The 22,299-nt window shown below is 29.3% G+C and overlaps 3 protein-coding genes across 3 annotated transcripts; 2 read left to right on the top strand and 1 right to left on the bottom strand.

Moving 5' to 3' along the window:
• Positions 1-152: 152 nt before the first annotated feature.
• Positions 153-1,680, bottom strand: Bma-elpc-4 (Paxneb protein, putative; the record flags this gene model as incomplete). Its single annotated transcript, XM_001893051.1, has 4 exons — positions 153-437; positions 665-798; positions 873-1,289; positions 1,482-1,680. 4 exons carry the CDS (start codon positions 1,678-1,680, stop codon positions 153-155), a joined length of 1,035 nt encoding a protein of 344 aa, XP_001893086.1.
• Positions 1,681-7,499: 5,819 nt separating this feature from the next.
• On the top strand, positions 7,500-12,897 carry Bm8116 (Zinc finger, C2H2 type family protein; the record flags this gene model as incomplete). The annotated part of the gene is made up of 21 exons (XM_001894203.2): positions 7,500-7,654; positions 7,749-7,882; positions 8,046-8,245; positions 8,393-8,467; positions 8,594-8,764; positions 8,855-9,057; positions 9,155-9,272; positions 9,381-9,530; positions 9,603-9,710; positions 9,841-9,912; positions 10,015-10,134; positions 10,201-10,344; positions 10,427-10,509; positions 10,667-10,918; positions 11,011-11,107; positions 11,198-11,276; positions 11,370-11,521; positions 11,723-11,905; positions 12,165-12,353; positions 12,543-12,608; positions 12,736-12,897. 21 exons carry the CDS (start codon positions 7,500-7,502, stop codon positions 12,895-12,897), a joined length of 2,913 nt encoding a protein of 970 aa, XP_001894238.2.
• A 2,385-nt stretch (positions 12,898-15,282) lies between these two features.
• Bma-cyh-1 (Cyclin, N-terminal domain containing protein) lies at positions 15,283-17,649 on the top strand (the record flags this gene model as incomplete). Its single annotated transcript, XM_001894201.2, has 7 exons — positions 15,283-15,350; positions 15,534-15,659; positions 16,110-16,301; positions 16,491-16,683; positions 16,778-16,862; positions 17,105-17,286; positions 17,533-17,649. 7 exons carry the CDS (start codon positions 15,283-15,285, stop codon positions 17,647-17,649), a joined length of 963 nt encoding a protein of 320 aa, XP_001894236.1.
• Between the last annotated feature and the right edge of the window lie 4,650 nt (positions 17,650-22,299).

The following is a 22,299-nucleotide window of genomic DNA, read 5'->3' as shown; positions in this document are numbered from 1 at the left end:
ACAACAGTATCAATGTCGATAAAAATTATTTATATATATATACATATCGGAAAAAAAACAATAACAAAATAGAATAACATGGGCTACGATTACTAAATTTACTGTTATCACATAGAGAAACAGTAAGCCACCAATATTTTATCACCGGAATATCAAAAAGATTTTAATATTTCCTGACAGTTTGGGCCAAAATTTCTCTTTCTATCATCATCATCAAGTGCTGGTGGCAAATGTAAAATTCTAATATCAAATTTTCGCTTCTGGAGTTGAAAAATAAGATCACTACTCGCTGGACAGTGCGTTGCAATTGATGCCATGTTTGGAAGCTTCAACAAACGAAAATAGCCATCGAAACGGTCACCAAACTTCTCCATGATATCGTCATCATCTACAGCATCCAAATGAACCACTAAGTCACCATACGCATAAAGTCTTTCCTTAAATACAAGTTAAAACTCGGAACTTTTTTAAACAATATAAATCGTCGAAGTTCGATATAAAAAAATTTATTCAAACGATACAAAAAAATTGACAATTCCAAGTGGGCTTACTATATCACAAAGAAACGTCAAGTCCACGACCAATGTGAAAGATAGCTCAAATATGAGTGTACAAAAATCTTAACAATAAATTCATGTCTTTAACTCAAAATAAACAAACAAACTTTTCGTTCATCCGGTAACCCACTCGTGTTAATAATTAACATCGCAACAGCATAATAGGAGCATAACACAGTACGCAAATGAGCAATAAACTTTAAATCATTTTCAGGATCTAGCCAAAAAGGACTACCAACACCTAAGCGACTTTATCGTTATTGGGAATCAAAAAAATAAGAAAAAAAAAAATATCGTTTAGAAAATTTCGCTCACCTTCTATGACTATACGCAAGACACGTTTGTTGGACTTCAAAGAAGTAGCCGAATACTCAACACCTATAAGTTTTTGCTGTATTTGCTTATAAAGATCATTATAACTAGATAATTCATGTTGTGATTCCGTATTATCAGGAAAGAACGAAATGTTGCATGCTTCTATTTTTTTGCGATCCATTTTTTTCGCTAAATCATATTGCGAATGCCCACGACGAGGACAAGATAGTGAAGAATCCAATTTTGGAACAGTTGAATAACGCCATGCAATTTTCATTGTTGAATTTTCGGGTCTCTCTACATCATCCTTCAAAGTAATTTCATCCATAACATTTATTCGATCCGGTAAATTTTCTAATAGTTCTCGTGGATTACGATTTGTGCTTGCAACAAACAGTGAATGATCGCAAAATATACCTAAATGATTATACCTTTTCAAACTTTTTAAAAATATATCAGTCAATAAGAATAAAACAAGAATTAAATTCACTAGTTTACGTTGAGTTATATCACCAGGAGTAAACATACTACACTTCTGAGCAGTCTTAATAGTACTAAATAATTGTTACATATTCGATTCAGATAATATTAAAATTTAATTCAGCTAACCTTCAGCACTAAAATATTTGCTAAGGATAGTTGCATAGCCTCGACTTTTATTCTCATCGATGATATAAAGTGAAGAAAGTGGTATACCGCCACCTATTAATGAATCTACCGCTGCACAACCCACCGATATTTCTGGATAACGTGATCGCATACTCGTTCCCGGTATTCTTAGCATAACATCTGAACGTATTCCAGCCATCACAACCTGTAATTATTATCATTTATGAAAAGATTTAATTAAAAGAAAATATATTCAAAACTAATTTATCTCAATGAAATGTGAAGAGAAATACGCAAAGCTTGCAAGATTGAACTACAATTTAAGCATTTATTTATGAAATTACAATTAAAAGAAAGAAAAACCAACTTGTATTTTGAACTTTACAATGACTTACTTAAAAAAATGAACATTAAAATAGTTCAATTTTACAAATTTAAAAAGAAAAAACCAAAAATTCACTCCACAATCACACTACACTTTTCCTGTCTGAATTTCATAGAAAGTCCAACAAGAAACGAAAGAAGTACATTTACTAATACAAATTGGACGGAATTTCGGAATGAAATGATATAGTGCTTAAACTAATTAACATAGATTTACCTCAGAATCTGGTTTGTGACGATTAAGTATTTAACATTTCAATAAGTGATATGACTATTCGCCAGATGAAAACATATATATATATATGAAATATCAACTTTACGTTATAAAGAAATACATTTACTAACGTAAGTGGAACGGAAATGGAAAAGTCAAGTAGGAAAGTTTACTTAATTACTTGGCACAAATTTATTAGCAAAATGAATGCAACCAACATGAATCATTTCAAATCATTTCATCTGCTAAATCCCATTCTGTAAAGTTGAAAACTATCTAAGAAGTATGATATGAGAGACATACTGAGAAATTGCAGGATTAAGGGAAAATGAGAGTGAAATTAACGAGAAGCTATCGAGATATTATTCTAATTTGAAGTGAAAATTTGTGCAGGAATTCAAGGAATTTTTGCTAATAAAAGGATTAACTTATTGTTATTTACCAAAGTGGTTATTGATTAACGTTTCAATTAATGATTATTTTAGTAGTTATTGATTAGTGTTTCAATTAATGATTGTTCTAGTGGTCACTGATTAGCGTTTCAATGAAGACATGAAATAGACATGAAATCCTTTTAACTGTAATTGATTTGTAAAATAATGTTGAAATGTTAATATTTGTAAAAGTTTGTGATCTTCAACTGAATTAGTTCAGTTAAAACAAATGAACTGATAAGAGTAGTATATTAGTATTAAAGATTTATGACTTTATACAGTTGTTGCACATTCTGCATTTTCTTTGGTAATTAATTAATTCTTAGAGAGTATATTTCCGTGTTGTAGAAAACTCTTTGCTTAATAAAAATGTACTTTGATAAAAATGTGAGAATGAAAACACTTCATCCCATCGATGATATAAAACTAACTTAGCTTGTTTTATTTCTGTTCGGGAATCCCTAATTATCGGACGGATAAATAATTTAATCCATAGATTACCTAAAAAAACACTCCTTGATTACCTAAACCTCAGCCAAACATATCTCTCATCTTTCCATTGGTACGATTGTCTGATAAGATCTCACTACTTGGTTATCTTTATTCTTTAAGTGTGTAGTGCGTCGTGTAAAACAAATATTATTCGTGAATAAATTGGAAATGAAAAAAGTTTTTGGATTATACAAGATTTCCGCCTTGCGGAAATATTCTACATTTTAGTATTAATTGCATTCTTTAGATAAAAAAGAGCGGAATTATTTCTTTCCGCCAAAAGACGATTTCTAGGAATTCCTGGTTTGATTGTAGGATGAAACTTAGCAGTATTTACTTGACTTTTAATGTTTGTGAGATTACTTTTTCAGGATCCGAGTTTAGTTATCATTTCCGATTTTCATTTAGTGCAATTGTAAGGCAATACCCAGAATTCCGTTAGCTCCTTTACATTCCAAGTACTGGTTAACACCGAGAAGAACAATGAAGTGCCCAAAATTAATTTCAAGTCCATTTCAGTAGTACAGGCAATTTGCATATTGGAGCTCGCTCGTTGATTACAAACTCCCCGAAAGCGCATAATTTAAATCTCGGAATTTAGTGCGATATGAAGTTGACAAGAACTGAATTACTAGTTTATTCGTGTAATTGTAAAACTAAGTTATTCTTACGTAACTGTGAATTACAAAAAATGTAATGAGTGTAAGAAAAATAATATTTGTCTTTAAGATTCACTTTTTCGATTATGCTCATTAAGCAACACTTTCAACACTGATTGCACGTAGCACTTAATTGTATTGTATAAGACGTTCACACGTTAACATTTGACGTTAACTTACTGAAAAGTGGGAGAGAAAAAGTTATCGAAATTATGCAAAATTAATTTTGGGAATGAGTTCCAAGTAAAAGATTTCTATGACTTTTATTTTGGTACCGATGTCCAATATTGATGAACGTTTTGTGAACATAAAAGTATCTTAGAGTATTAATATTATAGTAGTATTGATCTATTCTGATTAACAACGACGCAATGGCCACTTTAAGACAAAAACTACTGAATAAACAAAATTTCCTTCTGCAATTTCGGGACTACTTATCAATTTTTCTCCCCGAGAAACTCTCATAAGCTTCTGATAGGTATTTCCATTGCCAAACTTTTGAGTATTCCGAGTAGGTCTCCACTTTCCGGAACACCAGTTTTTAACGGTTAGCATAGATTATTAATATATGTATGAAATAGTTATTTTCTCCCACTTCGATAATATCAGTGTCCCCGTTTAAATAACGGGATCGATTTAATTTTCAATCAAACTTTTTCTATTTATCTTTTTCATTTCTTCCAAATATTCCATACGTAGAGTGTAAATTGTTCTAAATCATAAAATTCTAATTCATGTAAGACTGTTTTAAGATTGATTGGTTAAATAGTATAAAATATGTATTTCTTCATTCGATAACATTATGTTTTACGCTTTTTCACTTATTGTTAAATAATTGACATCGAAGTTTGTGATAGAAATGTGGCGGATGAGGGGAGAAAGGAAATGAAGGATAGGAGTGGACAAGGGTCAACTCTTACCTATGTTTTCTTGATGGCATTATGCAGCAGTTGGAGTGATTATCGCTTACCTTAACTTAATATTCCATATTATATATATACATATTTAACGTAATATTTTATATTCGTTTATTTGATCGGCAACTATATGTAGTTATTGCTGGTGATGCCATATACTGATTCTTTATTCCTGTCAATTCCATATTACTTATTTAATTTATCTGCTGCATTGCAAAATTTTATTTCCTGACAGATGATGAATGTGAAATATGTAAAAGTGTTATGCAATATAATAACTCTACTGTCAATACTAAAAATTTATACTTCTTTGGCTAAAAAATCTTCCATCCCACTTTTGTAACTTTATATGCGAATTATTGATTCCAGTACTTCAGCAATAAAATTCCAATTATTTTTCATCCCCGATTACAATTTACTCTAACATTTCTTCTGTATCCACCAGTGCTTTTTTCCCTCCTCCTCCTCCTCCTCCTCTTTGTATGTTGTATAGTGTTTCAAATGATTATCGTTTGTCGTACAATGGTTTATTACACAACAGTATGTACCAATTCTCTTTATGCAATTAGCTTTACCGATAATACTTCAACTTTGACCAGTTAATCAATGAGTTAAAAATTACTGCTACCTTCATTACTGTTATTAGTTGAATTATAGAATGAATAAAAAAATAGAAGAAATAGTGATACTTGCCCGACAAAATATATCAAATCATTATTATGAAAATTACTTCTCTGAATACTTTATCATCTTTCTTCATATTATACCTTCATTATTTCAAATATTAACATATAGTTTAGATTGATATGCAACTTCATTTACCATTTCAATTTAATTTTCTACTGAAATGTATTCAACTCCAACAAACAATTTCGAAGATGAAATCCACACTGCTACAAATAAGTTATGAAGCAAATATCGTAATGATTGATATTGGTGCAGAAATATCGACTTTTTGGGACATTTCAAGATTCATAATAATTGCGCAAATTTGAATTTTTGTAACTTACTGCAGCCTAACACTCTCCCTCTCTCTCCCCTTCTCCCTCTCTCTTTCTCATTCTCTTTTTTTCATCATCCTTTTTATTGTTACTCTAAGAGAATTATGATAGGTTATCTTAGAAAAATATGGTAATTGTGTCAGATGTTTAACAACCTTATCTATTGTTACGTCTGATAATTCGATTTGTGTAATTTCAGTTAACTTTTAAATTCCGAATTTTGAGCAAATTTTTCTCTTTTGAAAAAAAAAAAAAAAAAAAAAAAAAGAAAATAAGTGCAAAATGAAATGAAACGAATAATTCTTCAGATTTGTTTGCAAGAAAATTCCTCGATCAATTTTTTACATTTCTTGTGATTCCGTGACACTAATGTTTATTTGTAGCCAAGATAGATATATTATCAATTTTTGCTTATAACCAGAAAAAAAAAATATTCGATCATTCGGCATACAAAAAACATTTGCATTGTATATTTTTATTCAACTAATTTACTAACAAGTAAACTACTGATTTTTCTTTTTCTTTTTTTTTGTTGTAATTAAAGAATTGATAAGAATACATTTATCTTTACCACAGCAAAATATGGATAAGATTGGGAACTCTTCACTAAAAATCTACATACTATTAGCATAGACTTTTTTTTCGTTCTTTGAAGCACGTTTAATGCTAACTGGAAATTTGTGCAACAATTTATCGATCATAATTTTCCATAAAATCCACTTTTTGATTTCTCCTTTTATTAATTATGATTCATGTTAAATGTATACTTATTAGGAATCGTTTTCTTTCTATGATTGATCATTAAGATAATCATAATTTACTTATATTGTAATTTATGATAACCTTGAACGACATATCGCCTATCAATATTATCATTCAGGAAACATCTACAATGAGTTTTTATTTCAGATGTAATAGCATGGATTTCAGGCTCAAATTTCTTTGTAATTCTTTGCTCATATTAATCGTATCAACAATATCACTTCAACATTCATACTTCTGCTCTATTTTATTCCATCTTTACATTTAACGGTTTATTTTCATTAGTTTAATTAATCTCAATAATTGAAACTATTTTTAATTTTTTGAAAACATTCACTTCTATTGTATTGTAACAGTTAATTAGGTCGTCCAAATGCTTATTACTTTGATTTAATACGTAAATAACTGGCATTATTTGTGAAATGAATAACATTACTCTAATTTACTTGATTAATTTCATGATAAGGATGGAAAGAGGTCACTTTACCTATCCAAATCTTATGGATTCTTATTGATATCCACTGCCATTTTAATCTTAGTGCATTTTTCTTTTTTCAATTCCAGAATACTTCTATTTCCAGAATTTATTCTGGTCATGTCGTATCTTCCGTTCTTGTCCTGTTGATTAAGTTATGCATATTCAACATTCCCTCTTTTGCAGTGCGGTGTTTATTTTGCTTTCATTAGCGAATAAAACATACCTTTACGATTTCCTGAAATTTAATTCGTCTTTATTCATATCGAACCGTATTCCTCTCTTCCGGAAATCCTCACTTGCATAGTACAAATTCCGATTTACCGAGATTGGTATACGGTAAGTTGATCGCACGTCGCAGTATGAAATCATAATATCCCGGGGTATATATCTTCAGTAATGCCTTAGAATTTCTATTTTTCGGGTGATTTTCATGGTGTATTTTGTACAGAGAAATGTAATTATTACAAAACCGTAGGAAAAAGAAAGGAAATGAGTCAATTCAGGTAAATATACCAAAATTTTGACTAAAAATTGTTGAGAATTAAATAAGCATTCGTTAGTATAAGATGTTTTGGGTCTTTTATTTTTTTTGGAAATCAAATTAAAGCTACTTTTTTTTTTTTTTTGTTTCTCTAGTCTTTTGCAAATATCAATAATATCAACGAGTACAAAGAGATATGTCGCGAAGTGTTGATGATTTGGGCCTTCAACAACCTTCTATACCAACCGGAGGATCTGATGGTGTTGATGGTTTAATAGATATATACAACAACTCAACCGTTGAAGTGAAAAATTTATTGGCAAATGAATGCAATGTTCTTTTCGAATGTCGGTGAGTTTATTTTTGTAATTGTTTTAAGGAATTTCCAACCTTTTTTTTTTTGAAAAGAGCTGTGAAATGTTGTTTTTTAATAGTGAGATTACAGTTGTTGTGGTAATATCTTTCGAAGTAGTTTGAATTATTTGACACACAAACGCGTCTATTGCCGTACATTGCGTTCAACTGTTGCGTCGGCTTTCAGTGCTGTGGCTCTAGATTTTGCGGAAAAAGCGCTTGCGGGTAAGTATTTTCTTAAAATTTCAGTTCGAAAATCGAAAAAGTGGCGAGGAATCTGTCGTGACATTGAAACCATTGTCAGTTAAAATTACGCCTTGCACTAAAAGTGATTTTTTGATCAATCTTTCCATAGTTATATCTGTAACCAAGTAAGGAAGCCTTTTAGAACTTCGAGACGGCGACCAAAGTAGAAAGGAAGGAGCATCACCACAACATCAGAATAAAGGAGAGGCAGGAACATCGTCCAGCACGAAAACCGATTCACAGCCGCCGAAACGTGCCAAAGGCATTCTCAAGCGAACAAATCTTATCAACGTAGTCAACAAGCGGATAAAACATTATGCATTGTCACTACCGAATTCGGAGGTTATCTGTTTGTAACAACTAGTTGTATCATTTATTAATAATGTTACGATGTGTGATATATATGATGACGAGAAAGAGAGGAGCTTAGGTTATAAGTTTCTCTCAGTCTTTAATTTGAATTTTGTTTTGTTATGGACTTGTTTACAGCATAAGTTGGAATTGCACACACTTCCCCGAATCTCTCGTGATGTGGCAACAACAACATTCGTAGAAGGACAACAGGTGGCTTTGTGCAGTTCCCTTTCTTTCTTTTTTTTAAATGAATTTTTTCGAAGTAGTAGGATGAAATTGAAAAAATTGAATTAAAAAAAATTCAAACCAAAATATGAATGAGGTAAACCTTTCGAGATCATGGAATCAATCCCTCATGCATTGGTAACAGTGGATACGGTACCAGCAGATCGTGTTGCGGTTGTTATTCCCCAGGACAATTCAAGTCGATATCGAGAAATGAATTTGCGAAATCGTAAAGGTGATAGCGCAAAGAATGGTGTCGCTCGGAAAGTCGGAACGGAAGAAGTATTTTATTTTGTTTTTGTTTCTTTTTTTTTTTTTGGAGATCAATTTGCATGGCTTGCAAATCTTTTTAATGTTTTTTTGCAATTTCAGCTTAAAATCTTGGAACGTATGGGCAAATATCAAGCAATGATGGTTGATTTGAGCTTGCTTACTTGCTCACACAGTGACTGCAAGGAAAAACAACCGTTTTCATCACTCTTCACGTTTGCATATCATCTTACTGTAAAACATAATCGCCGTGCTACATCGAACAAGCGAATCCCATGTTATCTGTGTGATTTTGAATCTCAGACGTACGTGTTGTTGCTGATTATAAATATTCAAATGCATCTTGTGACACTTATCTATAGCTGCAAAGATCTTTGTCATACACTGTTGCTAATATTTCAGTTACACTGCACTGATCGATCATCTGAAAAGTGCGCACGAACACTATTATCAAGAACACGTTACAGCACGTTTGACATCAGAAGAACTTAAACGAGGCCGAAAGGGAAAGCAGGCAAAGGTAGAAATTATTTTGCTTTTACTTGTTACCTATAGTTTAAGCTTGATACACAGCTGTAATAAAGCTTTAACAGACTTTCATTAATCTTCTGGAAATTTTTTCTTTAAGATAGTACTAATGCGGGGACGAAGCTTGAGTCCATTATCCGATGATTTTCTTGAGACGGAAGAGTCGTCTGATGGATCGGAAGAGATTGGGTATGACTCAGCTCCTGTACTAGAACTGATGGCAAATATGGAGGCTGAAAATATTGAATTGGTATATTTTGTCACTGTAACTATTTTTTTAGGATCACCGTTATGTCTTTCATAACACAGGTATAACTTCCAGGCAGTAAAGGATCGTGTGGATTACATCATTGCGGTTGTGTGTGGTGATGTCGAAAAGGCTCCATTGTTGGAGGACAGCAAATATGAGTTAAATGCACAAGATTTATCTGTAAGTTGTGTGATTCATTTTAAGGAATGTTTTAACTGCATAAACGGGAGAGAAAACGGGAACCTAAACATTGGTAGAAAAAAGTTTGAATGAAACAAGATATGAGAGATAAAGATAGTTTCGAATTTAGAATGAATCTTCTTCGAGGTTGCAAGTGCGATCGAAAGGACGTCCACGTCTTGGTCACGGAAAAGCAGGGCAGGTTTGTTTTGACGTTCCGACGTTACAAAATATTCGAAATCTTACTAAATATTCAGAAAGTTATTTTGCAGTTATGTTATATTTTGGAAATTTTGTTTTTCAGCTTGGAAAAGTGAGTCCATCAATTTCGAAGAAGAAAAAGCATGGTCCACCAGTATGGCTTCGTACAGCACGTAAACGTATGGAAAATGTACCGATGGATGAAGTAGCTGGTCCTAGCAGGGTATTTGGTTAAAAAGGCAAAAATTAGGAGTCATTAGGAGAAAATTGAATCGTATTATTTTTTAAGATTTCGCAAGAAAGCGATGAGGAAGGGAAGCACGAAACTGACCCACCAAAGAAACGTGGTAGAGGGCGTAAGCCGAAACCAAGAGCTGGACAGACATCGAAAAATGATATCGAAAAAGATGAATTGAGTGGAAATAGTGACGAGGTTAGTGCATATTCACTGAATATATTTGTTGACCATAAATTCAGCTTAGATTATGTCAAATTTTTTATTTTCTGCTTTTCAGGCGGAAGATGGTCGTAAACAGCGTCCTTCACGTCAGCGTCGTAAACCAAATTGGATTGATGAGAATTATGTCACTGGTTTTAAGTAAGTATTCTCGTTAATACTTTTTATCTTTTTTTCAGTGCGGTAGCTGTGTATTATTGTATTGTGATAAATTGTTTGGATAAAATGATTAACTAACGAAAATATTCGTACTGAGGACTTTTATTCTCATAGCTTCATATCCATGTATGAAATTTAGGAACAAACGTTCTCGTCGCGATGACGATGATATAGATTCGGAATATGCACAGCCAAAGAATCAAAGTCGACCGTCATCAAGAGCAGGACAAAGTCGATCGCCATCAGGGACCCAACCAAAATGTGTTAAAAGTGCGAATAGTCGACGCTCAACACCTACTGAACCTTCTAGTGCCATTCCTGGTATTCAGTCGGAGGCAAGCAGCGAAGAAACATCGAACTCTTCGACTCCTGCGCCAAATGAAAACGCATAGTTAGTTCTCAGACATTGTGATATGTTTTTGATCTGTCTCATGCTTAGCAATCTAAGACAAATCTTAGAAAAATTCTATTTGTTTGTTATAGCAGCGTTGCGAGCAATAGCCACGAATTGAACGATGGTGCAGTACAATCGCCGCTTCCCTTATCTTCAACTGGTGCGGAATGTGCCAAAGATATAATGGTAGTGTTTTCGTTATTAATTTACTACTAATGTTTTCGACCATTAATATGACTTATCAATTTGTTGTTGACATTTCGCTGCTACTTTCAGACCAAAAAAACTTGTCGTTTACAGTATACTCCACGAGCTCGAAGGATGAAATATGGAGATGATTTGTTGTCTAACGTTGGTTAGTCATAGTTTTTACTCACTTGGGATGCTATTACGTTTTGACTTTTGCGAATATGTGGGAAATTCTTGCTAGAAATAAAATGAACTGCAGATGAAGAAGAAATGGCAAGCACGTCGAAAGATATAAGGGGACAGACAACACGAGACAGCACAAACGTAACATCAGGTGATGGGCGTCCCGCATCACAGTCTCGTCGTAAGCAAGATCTTTCAACAATCCGAGAAAATAATGATGAAGTTATGGTATGTTGATTGTTTGTTAGTTTTCGGACGGTTTTTATGGAATGGAAAGTTTAACACATTCACTGATAATTTGTATTTTTGAGGTTGGTGTTGTCAGTTTGGTATTTGTTTGAAATTGTGGCATTAATTCAAGGTTCAAATCAGCTGGTGGTAAACTCGAGAAATTTTTCTCAATTTTTTTAAAACCACATTTTTGTTTAGATTGTACGTTACTCAAATGGTGAAGCATCTCTTCCAAAGGATCTCTCAGAAATTCCTGTCTACCTTACTGAAACACAGCGTGATCTTTTTTTCTCGTTCATCCGTCCTGCTTCACCTTCAAGTGATGGTGCATCAAGTGCTCATAAGTGCATGCAATGTGGTGACATTATTGCGAACATATCAGTCAGTTTTATTAACGAAAATTAAAAAAGAATGTTTAGAGTTGTTTCTATTTTAATTCTTGATAAGGCAATTTTGGAATACTCTCAGGTGAAAGACTGGCCTTATACTTAGATAAGCTAATGCGTATTGTGACAAAGTGTTGCAATATCGTTGCGCATTGCTCTTCATAAATTTCCTGGACATTCATAATTGGTATTACGAAGGTTTCATTTCATTTGATTAATTTTGGGATTGACCTCATGGTTTATTTCATTTTAAGGAGGGACGACGGCATGCTGTGAGTCATTTACGCATTATGCGTTTACGTTGCTCATTGTGCGGTTGTGGTTCATTTTTCTGTTCCGACATGCGAACTCACTTACAATACAGACATTGTGATAAACTGCATCTTGCACCAAGGGGTTATGTGCTGCCGGGCAACGTTCTACCATGTATGACACAGAGACAGGTAAAGAGTATATCTTGTATTTAGATATTCATTCATTCTTATGTTGTTTTCTTGTAACATAGCATACGTATAAATTAACATGGACTTATCATGACTTTTTTTTTCTTTTCAAGAACAAAAAAAAAAATGGGAAATTGATAAAAATTAATGCTTAGTTGGGTGAAACCCCATAATTGATATATTTGCCAGGCTGATGACCTTACTCGAGTTGTGGACGCAATGAAGCCAGGTCGTGTAATGTATACTTCGGGAAAAGTTTGTTTTCTATTTTTTTTAAATTGTTTTATCCTACATTGAATTTTTTAAATAGTTTTTCTTTTTTTTATTAGACTTAATGTTTTATACTGTATAAATTGAAATTTGAGCGTTGGTTTCTTTCTAGATTATTAGCTCAACTAATCCAAAACCGTATTATCCGGATCCGATAATTGAAGAGCGTGTTCTGGGCACACTTTTGCCAGAAATCGATGCTAGTAATGATCATCGTCGAAATATATCAGCAAATATTATAGGAGGTGTGAACACTTCTGCTGGAAAGTCGTAATAAATTGTTTGATTAGGTATTATTTGTGTAATGCCAGCTGAATTGCTTATTTTAGATAAATTTCAAAAATAAGTAAATACTGATTTTTATAGACCTAAAGGATAAAATGTTTAATTTTATTTAAAGAGGCATTTGAAAAATAATCTATAATTCGTTTTTTTTCTTTTTTCTTTTTTATGAACTTTTTAAGGAATAACTAATCAATTATTGGAAAATAACTGCAATGTACATGGTTTCATGTTATTATTTCGAGTTGAATTATATATACATATATAAACCCAATCGAACTTAATATTATACAACATAAGTGAAATCTTTGTTTTGTATTTTGTTTGAATTTTCGACGGTACTCAGTGCACGGGTCTTCGATCTCTATGTGGCATAAAGTTACCTGTCGTAATCTTCTGATATCCGGCTCGATGAAATGTTTGACTGACATAACTTTTTCTTTAAATTCTATTAATTTTTTCTCTGCTCCTTATGATAAGCAATTGTTATTTCGTTTGAAGCGAAATTCTCTTTATTAATAACTCTTAAGTGTTAACTTCAGATCAATACTGTCCAGCATTGAGTAACAAATTTAATGTACATCAATTCTCTGCAAACTAATATCTTATAAATGATCGGATTTTGAGCTTGGATTTCTTTCATTCCTCAATGACTTTCATATAGTTTTGATTTCCTTCTCTCAAGCAATATTCATCTATGTTTATGTCATTCATAGGTATCATAAATGTCCATCTTTATACTTTTTTATTTCTTTTTCAGTAGACAGAACAGAATTTTTTATGCATCGTACTTATTCAATAATTTCTGTTCATTATCATCTAGTAGTTATTTCAACCAACTTGTTCATGAAATATTGACACAAATATTATTATTATTATTATTATTTATAGTTTATTTCATAGGGGAGATTTCAAGTTTTCAAGTTTTTTCATTTAAATATGGTACATTTTTAAAAATTTTTTTTGATAATCATTTTCATTTAAATCTCTATAATCGAGTTTTTATATTAGCTTAAGCAATTGTTCTTTTTTATTTATATATTCATATCCATTTTAGTCAATACATTTTTTTTTTTTTTTTTTTTTTTGTTCCATTTGAATGAACTACATGGTTTTTATATTTGTTTTAGTAATTCTTATCACTGTTCAAATATATTTCATTGTTTATTCAAATGCTTCTAGCAGTACGTTTATTTTACTTCAAATAAATTACGCTGTTTCATCTTTTCCATTAAACATTTTATTTTCATTAAAAAAAATTGCACCATTCGTTATTATGCCTTTCAAGAAATTATTTCTAGTCTTTGGTTGAACATCATTGCTTGTATTACTTTTTTCATGGATTTATTAGTAAACAAGAAATCATGGAAATAAATGGGAAGAGTGAGAGGGGAAAGATAGAGAGGGGGAAAAGTTGATGAGTATCCAATATTTATGACATATATATGGTCAGGTAAAGCAAATGCAAAATGTAACATATATTTGCCCATTTTTAATACTTCAGTTTTCCAGGATATCTGAGAGTTAATTCAAAGGTTCCATTGCGTCTGTTTTGAATATTTTTTCTCTAACCACTATGTTAATCATTTATCTCACTCTTATTATAACAAATGTGATAAAAGTTTGTTTGGGAAATGCCGTAAGAGTTGTTTAAATTACATCCAAAGTATTTTCTAGAGATGCTGTAAGAGAAGGTTTTCTAAATTGTGAAAATGGAATAAGTGATTCAGGCTTAATTTGCGTAATGTTTCATTATGAAGAAAGAATTTAGACAGAATTTTACTACCAATTAAAATTACTAAAATTTGGTATGCAAATTTCTTATTATACAATGAGTGAACACATCTACCGACAGTCAATCTTTCTTTAATCTTTTTTTTTTTTAATTTGCGCAGAAAAATATTTCAGGTCTTTTTAAAGAATAAAAAAAAGTATTTCTAGAATAACTAAACTTTTTTTTCTAAAGTAGCAGTTGTAATATAAGATAGTTTATCAGAAATGCCAATATAGTGTTTATTTATTTTATTGTTAGTTTTTGTTTTGCCGATTCAATCGTAAAAGTTTATCTCGATTTTCCGGAAAAACAAATCCTCTATTGATTGGACATTAATTTGCATATTCCCTTGCTATTGTAATTAAGGAATATTTCTGGCGACGAGTTAGGACATACTGCTAGTATTTGCGACAAGAATCATGAAGTGGCGTATGGGAAAAGATTTTGAGAAATTAAATCTGCTTGTTAATTGGATTAATTAAATTTTAAAATTATTTTTTCATAGTTTTCAGTCAATAAAATCAGATCGTTTCTTTTGATGATCAAAGTAATGTAATAAATAAGTATTAATTTGTAGAAGTGTAATATATTTTTAGGTTTATAATGTTTTCAACTAGTACTCAAAAGAAAGAATGGACATTTTCATCACAACAGGATCTTTTGGATCTCAGGTTTTTTTCTTTTTTTTTAAAAAAAAAATACACAGAGGATAAAAATTAGGAAAATAGTTTGTTTGGGAGATGGATGTAGCTAGTCATTTTTTATTTCTCTGTTTTGCAAAATTTGTTCAGAATTATAATATAAATGATGTGGAATTATTAGCAAATATGCATGATATTATCGTTTATTTCTAGGAAAGCAGCAAATGAGAAATTTCGAGCAAAATATGGAACAGTGATTGATGCTGATCAAAAAGATATATTTTTAACACCTGAGGAAGAAGCACTATTAAGAAATATTGTCACAGAAACTGGCATTAGGTTTATTGATATAAATTCTTTTTCCTCAAAAAATGTATTTCCTCAAAAAACTTTTAATGATTTAAGAGAAGAAAAGTTCTTAAAACAAATTGTAGTAATTACCTTAAGTATATATTTAGCTTTTGTTTCTTTTTTCATATCATTAACAATGATATGAAAAAAGATCAATCATCATAAACAGTTTATATTGAATAATGCAATAGTATAGACTCTAAATACCTATCCATAGAGAGGATTTTTTGGAAAGCTATTGATAATGTATAAAGGTACAATTATATATTTTTATATTTCTGATATAGATAGATTAGATGCAAATATTAAATATGTTTTCATCATTAGTCTTTCTTTATTAGCATTCTTTTTTTCAAGTAAAAAAGAGGTCTATAATTTTTTAAGAGAAAAAAATTTTTTTAAATTAATGGATGATTTTTTTTTTTTTTTTTTCGTAAGGTTTGCGGATGATTTCCGCCCTACAATGTGGCCATCAACTCGCTGGACAGCATTTGCATATTTTAAACGTTTCTTTCTATATCACTCAACAATGGAATATTCACCAAAAAGTGTGATGATGTCATGCTTTTATTTAGCTGCAAAAGTTGATGAATTTAATATATCCATTGATGAATTTACTAAAAATTTGAAGTTAGTTTTTCTCTTCTATTTATTACAATCTTTTCCTAATATTAAGCATAGGATTAAGTGTATTTTTAGCAAGTTTTTTTTTTTGGTGAAAAATAATTTTATTCTTTCATTATGTGACTTTTATTCTATTGTTAAAAAAAAATGTGTAATGAAATTTACTCCAAACAGTTTACTTTTTTTAACTTTTAGATCTGGGACTGCTAAATCAAATTCTGAAACAATTTTATCATTTGAACCACAAATAATGTTGAAATTACATTATCAACTAACGATACATTCACCATTTCGACCATTTGAGGGACATTTGATCGAAATGAAAACGCGTTCATTGTTAGGTTTCGATTTGGAACAAGTGCGGCCACATGCGAATGATTTTTTCAGGGTTCGTATACTCTTCTAATCGATTTTTGAACCTTTTTATGGCAATGAATTGTTGAAATTCAACTTATTGTTAAAATTAAAGTTTTCTTTTTTAGAAAGCATTATTCGGTGATGTTATGCTTCTCTATCCGCCATCACAAATTGCACTTGCTGCTTTAAAACATGCTTTACAGATGCTAGGTGGCTTACAGTATTTTTTTTTCGATTTCCAGCAAAATTGTTTGAGTATAGAACTTTAAAAATTATATATTTACACCTCAAAATCAGATTTACTCAATATCGATTCGCCTTTTTTTTCAAATTGCAGATATATTCTGCAATTATTACGATTACAACAGTTGAATTATTAATGGTTATTGATTTCATTCTAGATTTTGATTTTTAATCTATCTTTTCTCCGAAATTGCTACATTTAAATTCAGATAAGGCAGATGATTTATTGAAAGATCAATTCCTGAATAAGATGCTTGAGATCGATACGTGGAAGCCGCAAAATGATAATGTTTTAATATGCGAAAAATTAATTGCTCGGCTTGATGAAATTATACAATGCGTACTTGATGGTTGTAAGCCCATAGCACCTGAAACAAATGAAGCATTACAGGTAACAAATTCCAAAAGTGTTGAAAATTCATTCTGAGAAATATTTTCAGCACTTTATTTTTAGCACTTTTAAGTGTAAAATATATTGTGGTAGCATAATTTGAATAATACATTGTTAAAATATTCAAAAAAAAAAAAAAAAAAAAAATTTTTTTTTATCCGATGAATATAAATTATCTATAATATACATTCGATGATTATCCATATTCATCGAACTATATTTTTTTTCATAATTTTTATTTTCTAGAGTCATATGGAACGTTGGGTAAATACTTTTCCTGAATTGGAACGCAGATTATCCGTTTTGAATGCTAGCCTTCAAGAAAATTCTAATTCGAATACTGCTCTTTCTGATGATGATTGATCTCTTTTATATTGTTTCTTATGATATGATACTTTTTTCTCAGATTATACAGTTTGATTTTTGATGTTTTTTTTTCGAAATTGTTTACATATTATTTGATGAAAAGAAATTTCTAAGTAAATAGGACAAAATACATTTGACAGCGTTATATCATATCCCTATAAAGTCCTCAAATGAAAGAGAAATTGCACGAAAAAGAAAAAGCTGCGGAATTTGCAAATCAAAAGTTAAATCGATTTTTTTTCTTCATGCTGCTAAGAATAAATGTTTCCTTTAGCTATTATTTCTGGTCCATCTCATAATGGTAGAAATCTAGTATTCTGTGCTTTGTCATCTCGATCATCATCTCGAAAATCATTAATTCACTATGAAAGTATGCAATTATCATTGGTTAATAAATCATATCTGATGTTTAACATCCGTTTATCAGCAAAATTTATCGATTATTGCGACAGTATGAATTAATTATTTACACATACATTTATTTAAAACTAACAAAATAATTTATAGTTCATGTATAAAATATCACTAATAATTCGGTTATAAAACTATGCTAGCCATTCCTTTTCTATTCAAAAAAATTATAAGCAGTAGTAAAATTTTTAAATTATAAATGTTTGACGAGAAAAATATTTTGCATTAACTTAAATTCTTTACAACTTATCTGTGTTTAATGTATTTTGATGAGTTACTTATATCTACTCAACTTTTTACTCTCTTAATTATCTTCATTTGAGTTACATACGTTAAAGTTATATCATACATCCAGTAGATTGTAAATCACGTTTGTATACGTCTGAGTATCACTGAGTATCATACATGCGTGAATTATGAATCACGTTAAGATTTTATATATACTAAATTTTTTGCGCAATGTTAAAAGTAGCACATTTGTCTAGCAGCACAGAAATATCTCTTATCTTTTCGTCGTTATCAGTCATAACAATTAATTAAAGTCATCATTGTACCTAATTGCTGTAGTAATTAATTAATTAATTAATTAATTAATCGGTTTATTGTAAGTTATGGTAGATAGTAGATAGCTGTTATTCAGCTGTCATTCAACAATCAAATTGATTAATAATCAGATTGTTAATTCTCGATTGATGTTTAGAAAACATCGATGGATTTAATGCTGGACATTCTTCACAGTTATTAACAATTCATTTTTATTTTAATGATGGACATTCCTCATAGTTATTAACATTTCATTTTCAATGATAAATAGTTAAAATGAATAGAATGTGAAAAGAGATTATTATCATTATTTGTTGAAACATTTACTTACTTATACATATTTAGATGACATTGACAAAATAAAATGATAAAGAGAAAAAATGTACCCGTACATTTCCTTTTCATCTATCATTTGGTATTACTTTTTATTCCTTTAATTTTATCTAAAGGAAAGCTTATAGATTGTAATAGCTAAGATTTTAGTTTATTTCATTTTTTTTTCCATTTCAAAATTGCGGTTTTCTACTATTAAAATTTTTATTTAGAATAATGTCTTTTCAAAAAATCAAATTTTTTTTGAAAAAGCTCTAAATTCAAATGCAACTGATCTCTTTGAAATGACTTAAATTCTTGTATGAAAAAGAACGAAATAACTTTGAGTAAAATAAGTGTATTTTCTTGTTCTTTTCATTATTAAAATACATTGGATAATTTATTCAGCTAAAATTTTGCCAGCTAAAGTAAAAAAGTAAAAACTTGATTTTTTAAAACTTCATTTATAAACTAGATAAGGAGAGTAAGTTTGGAAAATTTTAAATTTCAGAAACTAAAAATACCCTCTTTCCTTCCCTAAAAAATTTAAAAAGAGAATTTTCAATTTTTCTTTTGTTTTTAATTCATTAATAATAAGTATAATAAAATTTAAACCTAATTTGAAATAATTAGTTTTGAAAATTTTTTCATTTAAATTAATTACGGTTAACACTCATCAATTCACAGTCTATAATGCATTTAGTTGTTTGGTTACATCTGCAGCGAAGCATATTTATTTATCAAAATTGGAAGCAAACAATATCACAATATTTCCAATCATAGTTTAATGCAATTTTCGACTAGAAAAGAAATTTTTTTTCTGCTAATTTTATTTAAATAATAATTTCAGTGCATAATGAGTAATGTATTAATAATAATATTTTGCACGTGGAACAAAATTATTCTTTCCCTCGCTCCCTTTTTCTCTCTCTCTCTTTCTTAAAAGAAGGAAAAAACACCCGAATTATACGGGTGATATTTTTAGATGAAATTAGATTAATTGCTAAAAGTTCTTTTTTTTAATGGTTTTTTTTTCGCAACATATTACTTCTTCATGTAAAATTATACCTTATTAATTGTACAAATTAATTAATTAATTACTGGTAGAAAGTATTTGATTCGTTTTGTTTAAGCATTTAAATATTCATAATTTATTCTATTAGTAGAGATAACAAAATATTACATTTGATAGCAATAACAATGAACCATCAGTCAATTCTTTCTCATTTATTCTCTTTCTTTCTCTTCCTCTCTCTCTGTTTTTGTTCATTCTTTTTCATAAATTAAATTTCTTTTTTTTGTGTTATCTGCATATAAAATTTAGCTAACTGCTTATATAGTTTTTGGCAGAATAAATATTGCACCAGTTCGATATTGAACTGACTATGATTGATATTTTCTTGGCCAACTGATAACTTTTCTTTTTCACTAATACTTTCTTGGCTACTGTCTACTCGCTATTTTGTATAGCACTAAATGAATAAATTTAAAATTGATTAATGTATAAAAATAATTTGCGAAGATTAACTACGCCAACATTATTAGTTTTCTTGGCCACATATTATAACATATCATTTGAGAGCATTTTAATTTGTATTATTTGTGCATTTTTTAAGATGAATGAATTCGGGAATAGTTGACGAATATGTTGAAGTAAAAGTAATTTATTACTTTAATTTATTATTTCAATATAAGTAATTTATTACTCCAATATATTGATTAATTCTTGAATTAGCTAAAGCTTTTGCTCAAAATGTTCATTTATTGAGATTCTTTTTTCTTTTATTTTATCAAAAATAACTTTAGCATGTAAAAAATTTTCGGTGAAAAACACTAATAGAGATGAAATGAATAAATTATTTTTGCTATGGAAATAATTTACAGACATACAAATTTATTTATTTTATGAAATTTCACATTTTGGCAAAGGGAAATTTTCATTCTTTGTCGAAATGTTTCAAAAATAAAGCTTCAAATGTATAACATTTTCCGAGAAATTTGCTGATTATAATATTAATTGAATTTTTTGTAAAAAAAAAAAATTGCTTTTGAAATAATATTTTTTTTGTAATGTCTAATTGTTCGGTTTTTTTCTTTTTTTTTTCTGGGTAAAACAATGTCAATGAAATTAAAAAAATAAAACATTTCGAATTCAACTCATTGCAAAAATTTTTCTTACATAATAATTTAAATACTTGTATTGGAAATACATTAATATTTTATTAGTATTAGCATTGGCAATGCTATTAATAATTATCCCAAGAAAGTTATTTTTATTTATTTTTTTTTTTGTTTTGTGATAAGCAAAAATTTTTATTTATTATTTTTGTTGGATTATAAAAATATAATGCATGAAAATTCTTTAAAATGATTTTTGAATTTGATTTTTCTCATTACTTTAATGAAACAGAGCGGAAAGTTTAAGCATAAAAGTGAAATAAAATTTCTAAATTCTTCTAGGAAGAAATACCAAAAAAAAAAAGAAAGGAAAATCTTTCAACTAAATGAATTTTAAAAAGAGATCTATGTAACAAATTTAAAAAATTTTTAGTTTCACTCCAATTTTCTATTTCACAAAATGAAAGAAAAGAAAATTAAATATTGCTTTAAAAAAAAAATCAGTTAAAAAGAAAAATTGCTATTGAAAAGTCAAAAGTTTGTAATTGTTATGCTATGCGTCTATTATTTAAAACCATATGAAACATTTTCACATCAAATAATTCCATTTGCATTTTTTTTTTTCTCAAACATACTTAAAATTTTACTTTTACATGTATAAAATATGATTTGTTCATATTTAAATTTTGTATTTCACTTTTTTTTTTTTTTTTTTTTTTTAAATAACATTTTTCATTTAATTGTACAGCAAAGAAAAAACGAAATCGCATCAGTAAAATCAATTGTCATTTGCATCTTATTTTAAAATTCAATTGATCAATTACTTCGTATTTTTTTATTGATTTTGTTTATTCCTTCAAAAATAAATTTCTAAAAGATAATATGTAAACATTAATAATGTGATCACGCTTCGTATATAATCAAATATTGGTCCATAATTAATAGCCGAAATATGACATGAAGAATTTAAAAAAAGAGGTTTGTCTAGGAAATAAAAGTTTCCGACGGTATATATATATATATATATATATATATATATATATATATATATATATATATATATATATATATATATATATATCTGCTCATAAAACTGAATTAAAAATTTAAAATAATCATAAAATTGAAAATTTCATTATTCAGTTTATTTTCAAAATGTTAAATCAACTTTTAATACTATTGAAAATAAAATAAATGAATCATTAAATCGAATAATAGAATTAGTAATTAATTAATCACCGATTTTATTAATTTTCATTTTCT

The sequence above is a fragment of the Brugia malayi genome (assembly GCF_000002995.4).
Source record: "Brugia malayi strain FR3 genome assembly, contig: Bm_v4_ChrX_scaffold_001, whole genome shotgun sequence".
Taxonomy (NCBI): domain Eukaryota; kingdom Metazoa; phylum Nematoda; class Chromadorea; order Rhabditida; family Onchocercidae; genus Brugia; species Brugia malayi.
Note: the sequence above shows the minus strand (reverse complement) of the source record. Positions and strands in the feature narration are given on the sequence as shown.